The sequence below is a fragment of the Fundulus heteroclitus genome, unplaced genomic scaffold (genome assembly GCF_011125445.2).
Source record: "Fundulus heteroclitus isolate FHET01 unplaced genomic scaffold, MU-UCD_Fhet_4.1 scaffold_46, whole genome shotgun sequence".
Lineage (NCBI taxonomy): Eukaryota > Metazoa > Chordata > Actinopteri > Cyprinodontiformes > Fundulidae > Fundulus > Fundulus heteroclitus.
Window position 1 is genome coordinate 2,253,855 of NW_023396879.1, and position 14,900 is coordinate 2,268,754.

The window sequence follows — 14,900 nt, forward strand, 5'->3', positions numbered from 1 at the left end:
GCAGCCTGTCCTGCACAATAGTTTAATACGGAGGTTAGCCTCACGCTGAGGAGCCAAGAGGGTTTAAACTGACTCAATACAAAGTTTAAGGTCCTGAAAATGTTTTAAATATGGTTAACAAAGAGCAAATGGAAAGATATTTAATGGTAAAACGTCCAGGAATTCAGATTTAGTCACCCTTCATTATCTCCACTACTACATTATATACATATTAAAATCTTTGTTATATTATTGGATTTAACTTTGTTTGACCTGGTAAAATAGAGATGAAGAAACTATTTGTTGTGACATGATTGTAGACGATGCATAAAAGTCAACTAGTAAATCTGAATCGATGGAAAATGATGTTGGTTTAATGATTGTTTACAGGAAGTTCAGAGAGCTCAGCTGGCATGGAGGAGGTGAACAGCAGCAGAGTCAGAGCAGGAACCTCCTGCAGAACCTCCTGCAGAACCTCCTGCAGAACCTCCAGGTCCAGCATCAGCTGCTGGGTCTGTGGAAGGCGGCGTGGCAGGAAATGGGACGCGGCCACCAGGAGCGGCGGCTCAGTGCAGAGCGAGCAGAGGCCTGTGTGTGTTTGGTGCTGCGCATCGATTCCATGTCTAGACGCAGACGTATCGGCTGTCAGACCGCAGCCTGAAGCACACGCCCCCCCCCCCCCGCCTCCGCCCCCGCCTCGCTCTGAGTGTGTGTGTCAAGGTGTGTGCTTACGTTGAGGAGGCCCACCTGTCCGGCCTGCTGGGCGGAGTCAGGGCACACCAGCTGGACGAACTCTTTGAGCGTCTCCTGCGGGTGGTACCGGATGGCCGGGTGGGAGAAGTAGGAGCCGGGCTGCTGCAGGATGGGGGAGGAGGAGAAGTGGAGGCTGGAGGGGGGGGCGTGGGGGCTCGCTGTGGGAGACAGAGGGGGGGCAGGTTAGTGGGGGGAGCAGATTTAAAGGTTATCACAAGGGAGGGAGGTCAACGTGCAGATCAGTGACCATGGACAGACAGCAGAGATGGACCAATGAGCATGCAGCGCTAAGCCCCGCCCACAGCAGCGCTCAGTCTCGCTCTGCCTCCATCCAACTTCCATCATATCTTTATTTCCACATTTTAAACCTCCCGCTCCTCCTCCTCCTGCTGCTCCTCCTCTCCAGTCTAATTAAGAACCTGATTGGTCTAATCGGGTCTGATTGCTCGTTAGTGGCTTTGGTCTCGTTAGAGCCTGTGATGTGTGTAGCTCAGAGGAGGAGCAGGAGGAGGAACTCGGGGTGAGGCGGGTGGGGATAGAGAGACATTAGAAATATTAGAAGAGAGAGGAAGAGAAGGGCGGAGGGATGGAGGGATGGAGGGATGGAGGGAGAGTTAAAGCTGCTGCACTAATTCACTTAAAGTCGGCTGTGATTTATCACTCTGACAATCCTCAGAGCGTGTTACTGTAATCACCGAATGGATGGGAGAGCGCTCTCACACACTCACACAATAACACACAATAACACACAATAACACACAATAACACACACACTGACCCACTATAGCACACAATAACACACAATAACACACACACTGACCCACTATAGCACACAATAACACACAATAACACACACACTGACCCACTATAGCACACAATAACACACAATAACACACACACTGACCCACTATAACACACAATAACACACTCACACACAATAACACACACACTGACCCACTATAACACACAATAACACAATAACACACAATAACACACTCACACACGCTCAAACTGAACGGACCTCGGGTGTTTTCTGTGTTTTCTGTGTTTTCTGTGTTTTCTGTGTTTTCTGTGTCGTTGTTTCTCAGAGGTGATTCATGTTGGGTCACATGACGCCAAGCTGACCAATCACACGTGAGACGGCTCTGATGGATTTAGATGATTTCCTATTTCAGGAACCCGGTAAACTGGGCCAATCAGAACTGGATTGTATTGGGACTAATTGGCACCCGGCTTTAATCTGGAACTAATCTGGACTTAATCAAAAAGTTAAATCCCCTTTTCTTTTGTTCCTAAACCAAAATCAAAATGAAAAATATAAGAAGACTCCAAGGAAAGCTTGCCGAGCTTCTGGCTCTTTGAAGATCAAAGAGTCTTGGTTCTGTCAGCAGATCTGAATCGGATCAGGAGTTCTGCTCCAGTTCTGCTCCAATCTTTCATGGTCTGGCTGGTCCAGGAGAGTACCACCCTCCAGAACCGGGATTATTCCAGAACCAGGAGGCGCATCCGGATCACATGTCGGGTGTTTGGATGTCCCAGTTTCACATCATTGCGAAGATAAAACGATGTTCTAAAAAGGAACACAGGTTCTGTTGGCGCCGCCTACAGTTCTGTGAACCCAGAACCTCATCCCTGCACGTTCTCCAGAGAAGAACTCTCCTCTAACACAGCAGGAGTGTTTGTGTTTCAGTCGATCAGCGCACCGTCTGTCCAGCACTCAGAGAAAAGCTCGTATTAGTTCCACTTAGCAGATTACCTCCTCCTCTTCCTCCTCCTCCTCCTCCTCCTCCTCCTCTTCCTCCTCCTGCTGCTAGATTACTTTAAAGGGAGCCTATCTGGAGAAATCCTCCTTTTTAGCCCCTAAATCCTTCTTGTTGTGTCCTTGGAGTCTAGAAGAGCAGAAAGGTTGAATCTAGTCTCTCCAGGAGCGCCGTAGATATCTTTAGATTCAGTTTGCTTCATATTTTCCTTTCCGTTCAGCTTTCTCTGTCATCTGTTTTCAACAATTGTGTCACAATATTTGCTGCAGAGCTGCTAAACCAGGTTCTGGACCTCCAGCTGACCATTTTCATCACTTGTGTTTCTCTGAGGGCTTCACTGGTCCAAGCTGGAGGATGCTGAGTGGATCAGAGGAAATGTTTGGTTGTTGGGTTTTACACCACAATTCCTCACACCGCTCCCCTGCAGACTAAAAAAATGGCTGAATGGGGAGGAGTGGAGCGCTCTGTGACCTGAAGGTGGGGGGGGGGGGGGGGGGGGGGGGGGGGAGCGTCTGGGGGAAGGTTGGGGTAAATTAACGAGGAATTCAGACCAACGCGTCGCTGTTCCATATTTTATAGACCACAGCTGAAGGAATAAATGTGAAAGAAGAACTGAAAAGCCTGAAATGTCCGCTTTAAGACCGAGTCCCCTGCCAAGCAGGTAGAGGAGGTGGGCGGCGGGTAGGTGAGGATGGAGAAGACCTGACGGAGCCAGGACGGATGGAGTGGTCAGACCCTTAGAAGGAGAACAAATGCCTCAGAATGAGCAAAACTGGATTGTGGACCAGAAAACAGAAGCAGAAGGTCCACATGGAGTCCATGAGAACTAAAGTGATGGAGATCATTGACATCACAGATCTACAGGGTGCAGGAGGAACATGTTGGGTCCTGGATGGATCTAAAACAGAATCATCACTCCCTACAGCTCTTTATGCTGAAACCAACTCAGGTTCTTAAGGAGGAACTTCTGTTCATCCATTAAGCCCCAATCAGAAGAGGAGAAATCAGCCCAACAGGAGCTACTAGCAGTGGGGGGGGGGGGGGGGGGGGGGGGGGGAGGGGTAGGCGACCAGGGTGGGGGTCTACGATGGGGGAGTGTTTACTTTCACGTCTTACTTCAGCCGGGGAAGGAGGGGGGGGGGGGGTAAAGGGGGAGGCTGCAAGGTTCTGGACTTGTGCTGGACCTCACCTTGAGGCCCGGTACTGATGGGCCGGTGAAGGTGTGGGGGAACGGTTCTGGGGGAAGAGGGGCCGGTGCTGCAGAAACCGGACCTCTCTGACATCTTTAAGCTGGAAGACGGGATTTCTGGCAGGAACCACGACGATGAAGATGAGGAGCAGAGAAGGGCGTAACTTCACATGTTTGACCACAAGGTGGCGTCTAGTGATGGCATAACCGATGAGGTCATCCATTCATTCATCAATTCATTCATTCATCAATTAATTAATTAATTAATTAATTCATCCATCCATCCATCCATCCATCCATCCATTCATTCATACATCCATTAATTCATTCATCAATTAATTCATTCATTCATCAATTCATCCATTCATTCATACATCCATTCATTCATTCATCAATTCATTCATTCATTCATTCATTTATTAATCAATTTATTCATTCATTCATACATCCATTCGTTCATTCATCAATTCATCCATTCATTCATCCATCCATCCAAAGTATAAATACTTTGTAACTTCAGTAGAAATGTTGCTTATTTATCCTTTACTGCAGTAATTTTTTTCAAGCTGACGCTTTACTTCCACTTCTTACATTTTTAAAATAGTCTGGTTCAATTTTATTTCAGCTGGTTTTTGTTCCGGCTTCTCGCTGATCAGAGAAGAAGAAGAAGAAGAAGAAGAAGAAAACTAGAAGGACTTAGCCGCGGTTAGCTTAGCATGAAGGACCAGAACCTGCAGACTCTTTTGGATCTGGAGGGAATTTCTAGATGGCTGGATGTAAAGTTAAATTAGATGTTTTTGCCGTTAGCTACAGAATGAAACTAAGGAATTTATCAGTATTATTGTCGTTTTCATGTTCTGATCGCCTGGATTAATCAGTGATTGTGACACCGCTGACTGCCGGGTAATTGTTAGTAGAACGGCGCTGGATGCACTCGTCCTCCTCTGCAGTTCTGTTGTTCTGTTGTTCTGTTATCTTCCATCTGTGTTCCTCCTGCTGCTCATTTACTTTTCTACAAAGGTTATTGATAACGAGCCTCTGCAGGTTGACTTGTTGGTCCCACAGAGACGCACAGAGAGGAGTGATGTTACACATGTTCTAGCGTACCTTATGGTCCTAAAATATCTGCAGGTGAAACAGGTAAACCTTCCTGCATGTTTCAACATTAACATCTTATTATAAATGTAGATATTACAGGAGGTTACAGGCTAAAGCAGTTATTGGGAAAATAACCGATGATTCCCGGGCATTTGGACGTCACACACGTGACAAACATCGTTATGGACGATGGAAACGGGCCGGTTACTTCCTGGCTCCATGCCTTTTCACACCAATATGGTGTATTATTGATAATTGTGCCATACTTTGTTTTTATTGTATTTTTATTTTTGCCTTCCTGATAAACTCATTCTCTGTTGCTTTAGCTGATTTAGTGTAACTGAGGGTTTTTCCCACTGTGAGACAATAAAGGAGTTTCTCTCTCTTCTCTTATAATCCATGAACTAAAACCCAACGTTTAAAACACACCTGTGGATGAATTCTGCAGAGGGGACAGATTAAAGGAGGAGGGGAAACGTTTTATAAAGCCAGAAGGATCTTTAGATGTGATGAGAAAACCTTTTTCCACCTGTTGAGCTGGAGGTCCTTCAGAGGTTCAGTCACACACACCGCCTCCAAACACACGGACCAATAAGCAGCCACCATGATGTCATCTGCATGCTGGCAGGTGGGCGGGGCAGACAGGTGAGGCAGGTATGGGGTGTTGTTATGTGACAGTCAGAAATAAACAGCAATATTTGGGTTATTTAGTTGTCACAAGAGGAAATTATAAAATTATAAAAGCCACAGAAATGATGACTCCATTTTCTCCTCCTACGACAGCTAAATAACCCAGAATAGGTACATTTCTGACTGTAAGGGTAGAAACGCGGCGTGTAGGCAGGTGGGTGGGGTCCAGCAGACAACACAAAGACAAAGCATCCACACCTATCCGTCCATCACCAGGTGAGGAGGAGGAGGAGGAGGAGGAGGCGGGTCACACAGACGGAGACAGAGAGGAAGAAGCCATGTTGGTGTTTACCTTGTCGAGAGATGAATGAGCTAGCTAGAGAGCCACGCAGCTTATATCCAGCTTCCCACCGCGACACGGAGGAAAGGAGGGAAGGAAAGAAACGAGAAGAAGAAGAAAAGCAGCATAAATATACGCAGTGAGGAAGAAGGGAGAGACGGGTGGAGAAGCACCAGGACACTTTCATTTAATCCGCATTATTATTCTTTGCTTTTGATTTAGAGAATACTTTTAGATAATATTGAGGAATTCTTTAGCTTTCTGTAACATATTTAATTTACCTTTTTTAAAATATCTTTTCTTTTAAGATGGAAATTGTACTGTATGGTATTTTATTATGTTAGTGTTTTATTTAAAAGGGCAAATGTAAAGAATTATATCCAACATAAAGATATGATATGTTGGATATAATTGTAAATATAAAATACTAGAATGAAAGAATTAGAAAATCAGTAATTTGCTGCTAAACACAAACAGGAACAGCAAAGCGCCCCTGAAACTAAAACTAAAAAGCGAATGTTCCTGCGCCGTGCTGTGGGCGTCCTGCCAGGTGTGTTCAGGTGTGATGCAGGCTCCGCCCCCTGACGACTTCAGGTGTTTCAGGTGAAATCAGCGCTAATTCAGCCTCTCTCTCTCTCACACACACAGGTGACCGCTCCAAGCCCCGCCCACATCCCCTGGCAGCACCTGTGGTCTGCAGCAGCTTCAGGTTGGAGCCGATGGGGGTTAGTGGGGGTTAGATGGCGGTTATTAAAGCAGGTGCGGCTGGTGGCGGCGGCGTACCTGGCTCCACGTCGTGCCAGCTGCTGGCCTGGCTGCCGCTGCCCGGAGAGCGGCCCTGGCCCGGGTAGTAGGACTCCTCGCCCGGACTGTCCACGTCCTCCTCCATGCACTTTATCCTCTTAGCCGAGCTGCACACAGACAGAACCGGCAGACCCGTTAGCGCTCTGCTACACGTTAACGTCTGCCTCACCTGGCCGACCAATCAGCACAAAGCAGAACGACTCACGCATCAACATTTTACAATCTAACATCTGAAACACACCGTCCTCACAGGAAACACGGTGGAGGCAGCATCATGCTGTGGGAAGCAGGTCAGAGCAGAACCAGAACCATCCTGGAGCAGAACCTGTTAGAGGCTGCAGGTTCAGGAGGTTCTCCTTCCAGCAGGAGAACCTCCTGAACCTGCAGCCTTTCAGGGGTTAGAACGGCCTAGTCAAAGGCTCCACAGCCTTTACAGTCCAAACAGGTGCCAGTGCAGCTAAAATAAACTTGTTCCTGATCTTCAACAAAAACTTAATATATACTTTTATTAAATACCTGCTAAAGCGTTCTACTTTTTAAAGAACCACTATTTTATTTCTCAATTTAGGTTCTAAAAAACACTTAAAAACGTGATGTTATAGTTTTTAACTGAAGAACTTTGATGTTTGTGGGAAATGACAGCAGATATTTGTGGAGCTAAATGAGCTCTACTGGACTTCAGCTGCTGTTCTGCTTCAGACAGACCACAGCTTAAATATAATCCAGACCCCTGAGCTAAGAACCAACAGAACCTCTCACTGGAACCGGGAGAAACAGCCCAGTGGTGCCGATCCAGTCCTCACCCTGTGACCCGGGCTTTCCTTTTAGACTGGCCTGGATCCAGTTGCTTTGGACTCTGCTTTAGTCCTGCCCCTGGCAATCAGAACACCAGTCTGGCCCGGTCTGACCCGGTCTGACCCGGTCTGGCCCGGTCTGACCCAGAGAACCACAGCTTGGTCCTTCTCAAAGCCCTGCGGCGCTCTGGGAGCACCTGAGCTCAGAGGCCAGAACCAGGCAGACCCGGACTCTGTTTCACTGTTTCAGGGCCAGCAGAACCCAGCAGAACCCAGCAGAACCCTGAGACAGAACCTGTTGGGGATTGTTCTGTTCAGGACGCTACGTGGAACCGGCTCTGGTCCATTTAGCGCTGTGTGTGTTGCTCTGTGAGAACGAGGCTTTCTGACAGCAGCAACTGTTTCTACTCAGATCTGCCCCCCAGGCTGGGAGCTCCCTGTGTGGGCGGTCCCTGGGGAAGTGGGCGGAGTCTCAGAGCCGCTGAGAGAGAGAGAGAGAGAGAGAGAGAGAGAGAGAGAGAGCCGCAGGGCTGAGCCGACAGACTCCTGCCACCGCATCGATTGAACAGCAGAGGTCAGGCAGAACCCTGAGAGCCGAGCAGAGAGAGGAATCCTCCTGGACCTGCAGGCTCCTCTTCCTGCAGATCTGAGAGTCTCTCCAGCTTCAAAGTGTTTCATCTCTGACAGAAGCAGCGGTTCTGGTTCTGGAGGACCGGGGGCCTCATGCACGAAGCATGCGTACGCAGCAAACACAAGCACTGAGGTGGTGTGAAAGTGTGCAGTAATTCATGCAACCTTTGCTTTTTATACTCTTTTTCTGGGTCTTTGTGGCTCCAGTGGCTCGTTTTTACAAAGCAGGCTGCGCCTCCTACGGGTCGAGCTGCTCCTGCCATCGGAGCGCCGCCCTCACGCCAACCTGCCACCGGCTCTGACCCACACAGTCCTAAAATGACCCGGATCACTGGGTTCAGTTCAACTCAAGGATCAAATCATGAGTTTGAGCCTCAAATGATGACATGATAACGAGCATGTGGGCATGTAGACCTTCCTGGTCCTCTGGACCTCAGGAGAGACGCGTCTAAAACATGGAGGATGATCTAAGGGACTCTTTGGTTCTGACTGAGACAGAAACGGGTCGGATCAGAACTCCTAAGCACTTCCTGGGGTGGAGACCATCATCACGTCCATCAGCAGCTGCTGAAGTTGCTCTAGTTGTGGATAAATCGACCTGGACTGGATTACCAGGTGAGAAGCTGCGCTCTCCCCCAGTGTTCTGATTGGCTGCCGGTCTGCTTGACCCCGCCTCTAACCTGGTCCTCATCCCGTCAGATAGAAGGAGGAAATGTGCGGAGCAGCAAACAGGACTTCCTGGTGCTGTTTGCAGTTAGAAAGCTTCTCAGTTTGGTAACACATGTTTGAGCAACAATGAGGATCGGTTCTGGTTCCTGGTTCTGGTGGTGAAGAGCTGACAGGTGTGCTCACCTGGAGGATGAGGTGCTGGGTAGCGGTCTCCTCATGGCTCCTGGACTCATGCTGTAGTAAGATGAGCTGTCCAGGTCCGCCAGGGAAAAGTTTGGGCCGGTTCCGGCTGCAATGGGAGCTGATGGACAGACAGACAGAACACACAGTTGTTAATGAGGACCTACAGAACCGGAGGAGCAGCAGGTTCTGCCACGTGGGAGACCTGACTACCCAGGGCCCCACTAGGGACCCGGGCCCTCCAACTACTACATATTTTATTTCAAACAATACCATCAACCAGCAGAATGAGCTTTATGTCACAGCCCCCCCCCCCCCCCCCCCCCTCCACTCTGCTGGAGGAGCAAAATGGTTGAGTCTATCAGTGAGGTCAGGTTGAACGAGCTGAGTCTGGACATCCTGCATAAAGGCATAAATCAGGGCATAATACGCAGAAAGACAGGACAGAAAAAGAAAGAAGGCAGCAAGAGGAGAGGCAGCCGTTCCTTTCTTTACTAAAGGTGAACGAGTTCTGTTACGCAGTTAAAGTTAGCGTGGTTCTTTCCAGACAGCTGCTGCGGACGTCTGTGTGCTCACAGGAAGCCTTTAGCTTAGCTTAGTCACTATGAGCTAACGCTAGCTTAGCTTAGTCACTATGAGCTAACGCTACCTTAGCCGCTATGAGCTAATGTTAGCTTAGCTTAGTCACTATGAGATAACGCTAGCTTAGCTGCTATGAGCTAACGCTAGCTTAGCTTAGTCACTATGAGCTAACACTACCTTAGCCGCTATGAGCTAATGTTAGCTTAGCTTAGTCACTATAAAATAACACTAGCTTAGTCACTATGAAATAACGCTAGCTTATCTTAGCCGCTATGAGCTAACGCTATCTTAGCCGCTATGAGCTAATGTTAGTTTAGCTTAGTCACTATAAAATAACACTAGCTTAGCCACTATGAGCTAACGCTAGCTTAGCTTAGTCACTATGAGATAACGCTACCTTAGCCGCTATGAGCTAACGTTAGCTTAGCTTAGTCACTATGAGATAACGCTGGCTTAGCTGCTATGAGCTAACGCTAGCTTAGCTTAGTCACTATGAGCTAACACTACCTTAGCCGCTATGAGCTAATGTTAGCTTAGCTTAGTCACTATAAAATAACACTAGCTTAGTCACTATGAAATAACGCTAGCTTATCTTAGCCGCTATGAGCTAACGCTATCTTAGCCGCTATGAGCTAATGTTAGTTTAGCTTAGTCACTATAAAATAACACTAGCTTAGCCACTATGAGCTAACGCTAGCTTAGCTTAGTCACTATGAGATAACGCTACCTTAGCCGCTATGAGCTAACGTTAGCTTAGCTTAGTCACTATGAGATAATGCTAGCTTAGCTGCTATGAGCTAACGCTAGCTTAGCTTAGTCACTATGAGCTAACGCTACCTTAGCCGCTATGAGCTAACGTTAGCTTAGCTTAGTCACTATGAGATAACGCTAGCTTAGCTGCTATGAGCTAACGCTAGCTTAGCTTAGTCACTATAAGCTAACGCTATCTTAGCCGCTATGACCTAATGTTCGCTTAGCTTAGTCACTATGAGCTAATGTTAGCTTAGCTTAGTCACTATGAGCTAATGTTAGCTTAGCTTAGTCACTATGAGATAACACTAGCTTAGCTGCTATGAGCTAATGCTAGCTTAGCTTAGCCGCTATGAGCTAGCTGTCAACGTTAACCCGTTTGAGAAACTAAGAATGACGCTGGAGCAGCAGCAGGGGATGTTCCTGACGGCTCCTCTGAAGATTAGCAAAGGTGAGATGGTTGTTCAGGTGTTCAAGGTTAGACACCCCCCACCCCCACCTCCACCACCATTTGTATGTCGGTTTTAGAGAGATTAGGTGTTGGATTTAGGTGTTGGATGGAAAATGAGCCCCGTTTGAAAGTCTTTCAAAAACACGGATCTGAAGAGAAAATCAGAAATAAGAAATAAAAACTTTAGGAATCTGCAGCAGCAGAAGATCCTCCAGAACTGCTGGAAAGTCCTCCATCCCTCCATCAGATAACGTTCTGGATGTAACTGGTCCACCAGGACAAATCAAGAGTATCTTCTCAGCAGGAACATCTAGAGATCGACCAGTTTCTCCTGGAGGATCTACATGTCTCAGGTTCTCAGCCAATGAAAACTCCAGTTTGACATCAGGACAATAAAACCGTTTTTAATGAAAACTGTGTTTAATCGCTGCTTAAAGGTTATTTCTTAACTCTTAATCTGAACACCGGGTCTCATCAGAACCAGGTTCTAGTCTAGCTGTACCCGTCCTGTTGCTGGTTCTGGGTCAGGGCGACGTGTCCGATAAACCCGGTGCTGTTCAGGACGGATCAGATGAAGCCTCTCAGCTGACCCGTCCTGGTTCTGGAGGTTCTGGAGGAGCAGCAGCTCCGCTCCAAAGTCCCCCTGGAGCTCCTCCGTCCCTCAGAGGAAGCTGCGTTCAGCTGCTAGCATCTGGATCTGGTTCTGCTGCTCCTGGTCCGTCTCTCAGAACCACAGAACACGGCTGCTGTTTTACACAGACGGGTTTGGAGCAGTAAACCCAGAACGTCTCCTTCTTCTGACCAGAGCAACACAGACGGTGCTGCAGACCCAGCTCTGATCTCTCAGGACCGCCTCCAGGTGGAGGTCATGGGCCCAGACGTTCCCCAGACGTTCCCCAGACGTTCCCCAGACGTTCCCTCCAGCCCAGGATCCCCCGCTGGTGCGAGCAGATGCTGGCGGCATGCTGCAGGAACCAGGTTGATAGAAACCAGGAGTCCAGCTTCTTCAGCCCAGAGATCAGAACCAAGCTGAAGATCTACTAGCATGATCAGAGAGCTTCAGCTCCACCACACAGAACCTAGATGTGGACCAAAGTGATCGAGTACCGCCTTCACCCAGAGTTCTGACACCAGAACCTTCATCTCTGCAGCTCTCCTCCTGCTGCAGCGACAGACTCGTCTCCTCGCTGTCAGACGCTTCACTTAGTGAACTCTGCTGAACAAAGGCAGCATTCAGCTTCAAACCCGGACATCCGTCTACCCCCCCCCCCCCCCCCCCCCCCCCCACTGCTTTATTGACACCGAGCATGATGGGAAGAAAGGAGGAGGAGTGACAGGACCTGGTGGGTAATTTTCTGCTGAGCTCAGCACCGTGAGCTCACTCCATCTATCTATCACTCTGAGCCCTGCAGACCCACACACACAATAACACAATAACACACACACACACACACGCACAATAACACACACACTCACAATAACACACACACACACACACACACACACACACACACAGCCTGCTCTCCTGTGAGGGAGGCAGTCGTGTTCATGTTTCCGCGGTGAAACTGCAGGTTGGAGCTGAACGGATTCATCTGGACTTCACAGGAAGGATTAAAATAATAAAAATCTGAGAATTTCTCCTGATTACCTGGTTCAGGTAAATTCACAGAGCATGTTGGGCTCCTACAGACCGCTGTGAGGACGACGTTTAGCCCCTCAGGCTACGTTCTGTCTGAACGGTTCTGCAGGCGCAGATACCAGGAGACGTCACAGAGGGGCGCTGTTTACGAAGCAATGGAGAATGTAACTGTTTCTAGGAGAGTTCAATAAAGTTTTGGTAAAAAAAAAGAAAAATTAAATAATGGGGTTATTATTAGAAAGCTGCTGATCAAAGAGAGCCGACATTAAGAGCAGATGGCAGTGAGACGGAGCATGAAAGAAGAAAGCAGCGCCGCTGCTAACGACGGTCTTTATGGAGCGCTAGCTGCTGTGTAGCGAGATCCAAAAATCGCCTGCTAGCTGAAACCTCGCAGTATTTACGCGTTAACAGACACGAGAATCCATCTAGCCCTGCTCTGGCTTCAGCTGCTTATGTCTGCACCAACAACGGTTCGGGCCAATCACGTTGCAGGATTATCGGTAAGGCGGGACATGCCAGCTGTGATGAAAGCAGGAGCGGCTGAGCCAACATGGCGGCGCAGGAGGACGCAGCTGCTGCTCCCCTCTGATTGGTCAGAATCCACGACGTCTGGGAGAACAGCAGGAAGCGCCTCGACCTGCTCAGCCTGCTGTGGTTTCTCACTGCAGCTGCTGCTACGTTTTCATTTACTACCGTGATTGGCTGAAACCGACCGTTTGGTAGGCGAGCACTAGGGGTGGCCTTGTCCAATCAGCTGGGAGAGTTCTGCTGAAAGTTCCTCCTCACTTTCCAGGCTGGAGGTAAAAGCAGAGAAAGACTGATCTGCAGCAGAGCTTCAGAGTCGCCTCAGCAGAACCAGGAACACCTTCAACTCTCCTCTGTTCTCCTCCCAGAGCTGAGAGGAGCTGCTGCGCTCCTTCCTCCACCTTTTCCTCCATTTCCTGTCGTCGTTTCTCCAGATCCAGCTTTATACCAGCAGGTGATGCCAGTAAAACGCTGACAGGTGAGAGCGCATCAGTACCAGGTAGATGAAGCAGTAAAATGACCAGAATGATCAGAATAATGATGCTTCAAACATTCATGCTGTGGGACGGTTACTGAATTACTGTGTTTATGTGTTTAGCGCTTCCTTATGTTGTTTTTTATAAATCGAACCAGCCATTCTGCGGTAGAACTCCGTTTTGTGCTGAGGCTCCTCTTCTTCTCAGAGCAAACTGTAGTTTGAAAACAGCGGGAACCAATCAGTGGCTGAAGTGGATCACTGTATCTCCAGATGGTTCCCTGAGGAACATCACTTGTTGCAGAGAGGAATCCTCTCAGAGCTCCTCTGCTGCAGCTGCAGAACAGATGTTTGTCTCTGTGATGCCCTCTGCTACCTGCAGAGGGCGCTCTGCACGCTGCCAGCAGCTTAACGCAGCCACAGCCTCAGGTCACTTCTTCTGCACCACTCCATCTCCATCAGGCCTCCATCTTTTCTCCAGCTCTGTGTCCCGGGTCCAGACTGGTTCTGTGCTCTAGTATAAATTGTGTCGGTGAAGCTGCTGATCTACGGTCGTTACTGCCATGCTTATTATGAACACAGCCAAACGTCTCTGCTGAGGTCGAGCTGCAGGGCCCATCTGCTGCTGGCACCTGACCAGGTGTGTGTGCTGCCCAGGGCAACAGAGTGCAGGGGGAAGGAGGTTCATCCGTCTCTTCTCCGAGCCAAGTGGGTCATCCGTCTTCCAGTGAGCTCCACCCGTGAGTTCACATCCACCCCCAGCAGGAGAGGACTGTCAGATCTGTGTCAGTGCCATCGTGCACGCCCCTGGCTACGTGCACACCCCTGGCAACGTGCATGCCCCTGGCTACGTGCACGCTCCCAGCAGCTCCAGGTCCAGCTGGCATCAGGCGCTGCAGTGCAGACTGTGTTTGATTCAAGGGTGTAGAGCACGGCTCGATTCTCAGGGTTCCTTCATATTTGTTTTCACAGCACTGCGATTATTCTAGGATTTCTTTTGCTTAAGGTTTGTACATTGAGCGTGAACATGTCTGAGCGACACATTTACATGACATCCCTACAGGTGTCACACTAGAGCGGCGTCACACTAAGCGACGATAAGCGACACTGAGCGACACTGAGCGATGCTAAGTGACACTAAGCAATGCTAAGCGACACTAAGTGAAGCAGAGCGTCGCTAAGTGTCGCTAAGTGACGCTAAGTGATGCTAAGTGATGCTGAGCGACTTCTAAGTGACGCTAAGCAATGCTAAGCGACACTAAGTGACGCAGAGCGTCGCTAAGTGATGCTAAGCAACGCTGAGCGACGCTAAGTGATGCTAAGTGACGCAGAGCGTCGCTAAGTGATGCTAAGCGACGCTAAGTGACGCAGAGCGTCGCTAAGTGATGCTAAGCGACACTAAGCGACGCTGAGCGATGCTAAGTGACGCAGAGCGTCGCTAAGTGATGCTAAGCGACACTAAGCGACGCTGAGCGATGCTAAGCGACGCTGAGCGACGCTAAGTGACGCAGAGCGTCGCTAAGTGATGCTAAGCGACGCTAAGTGACACTAAGCGACACTAAGTGACGCAGAGCGTCGCTAAGTGATGCTAAGCGACGCTGAGCGACGCTAAGTGACGCAGAGCGTCGCTAAGTGATGCTAAGCGACACTAA

The 14,900-nt window shown here is 48.9% G+C and overlaps 1 protein-coding gene across 4 annotated transcripts in view; it reads right to left on the reverse strand.

Moving 5' to 3' along the window:
• The window catches only part of nfia (nuclear factor I/A), a 77,875-nt gene that overhangs the window by 17,085 nt on the left and 45,890 nt on the right, over positions 1–14,900 (reverse strand). The window contains exons 5-9 of one of the 4 annotated variants that reach the window (XM_036131775.1): positions 8,830–8,947; positions 6,533–6,660; positions 5,762–5,812; positions 3,682–3,798; positions 712–890 (exon numbers count right to left, since the gene is read on the reverse strand). In XM_036131775.1, the coding sequence (XP_035987668.1) occupies positions 712–890; positions 3,682–3,798; positions 5,762–5,812; positions 6,533–6,660; positions 8,830–8,947 (593 nt within the window). The remainder of the gene's footprint in view (positions 1–711; positions 891–3,681; positions 3,799–5,761; positions 5,813–6,532; positions 6,661–8,829; positions 8,948–14,900) is intronic. The other 3 variants (XM_036131773.1, XM_036131772.1, XM_036131774.1) reach the window with 3 other exon arrangements.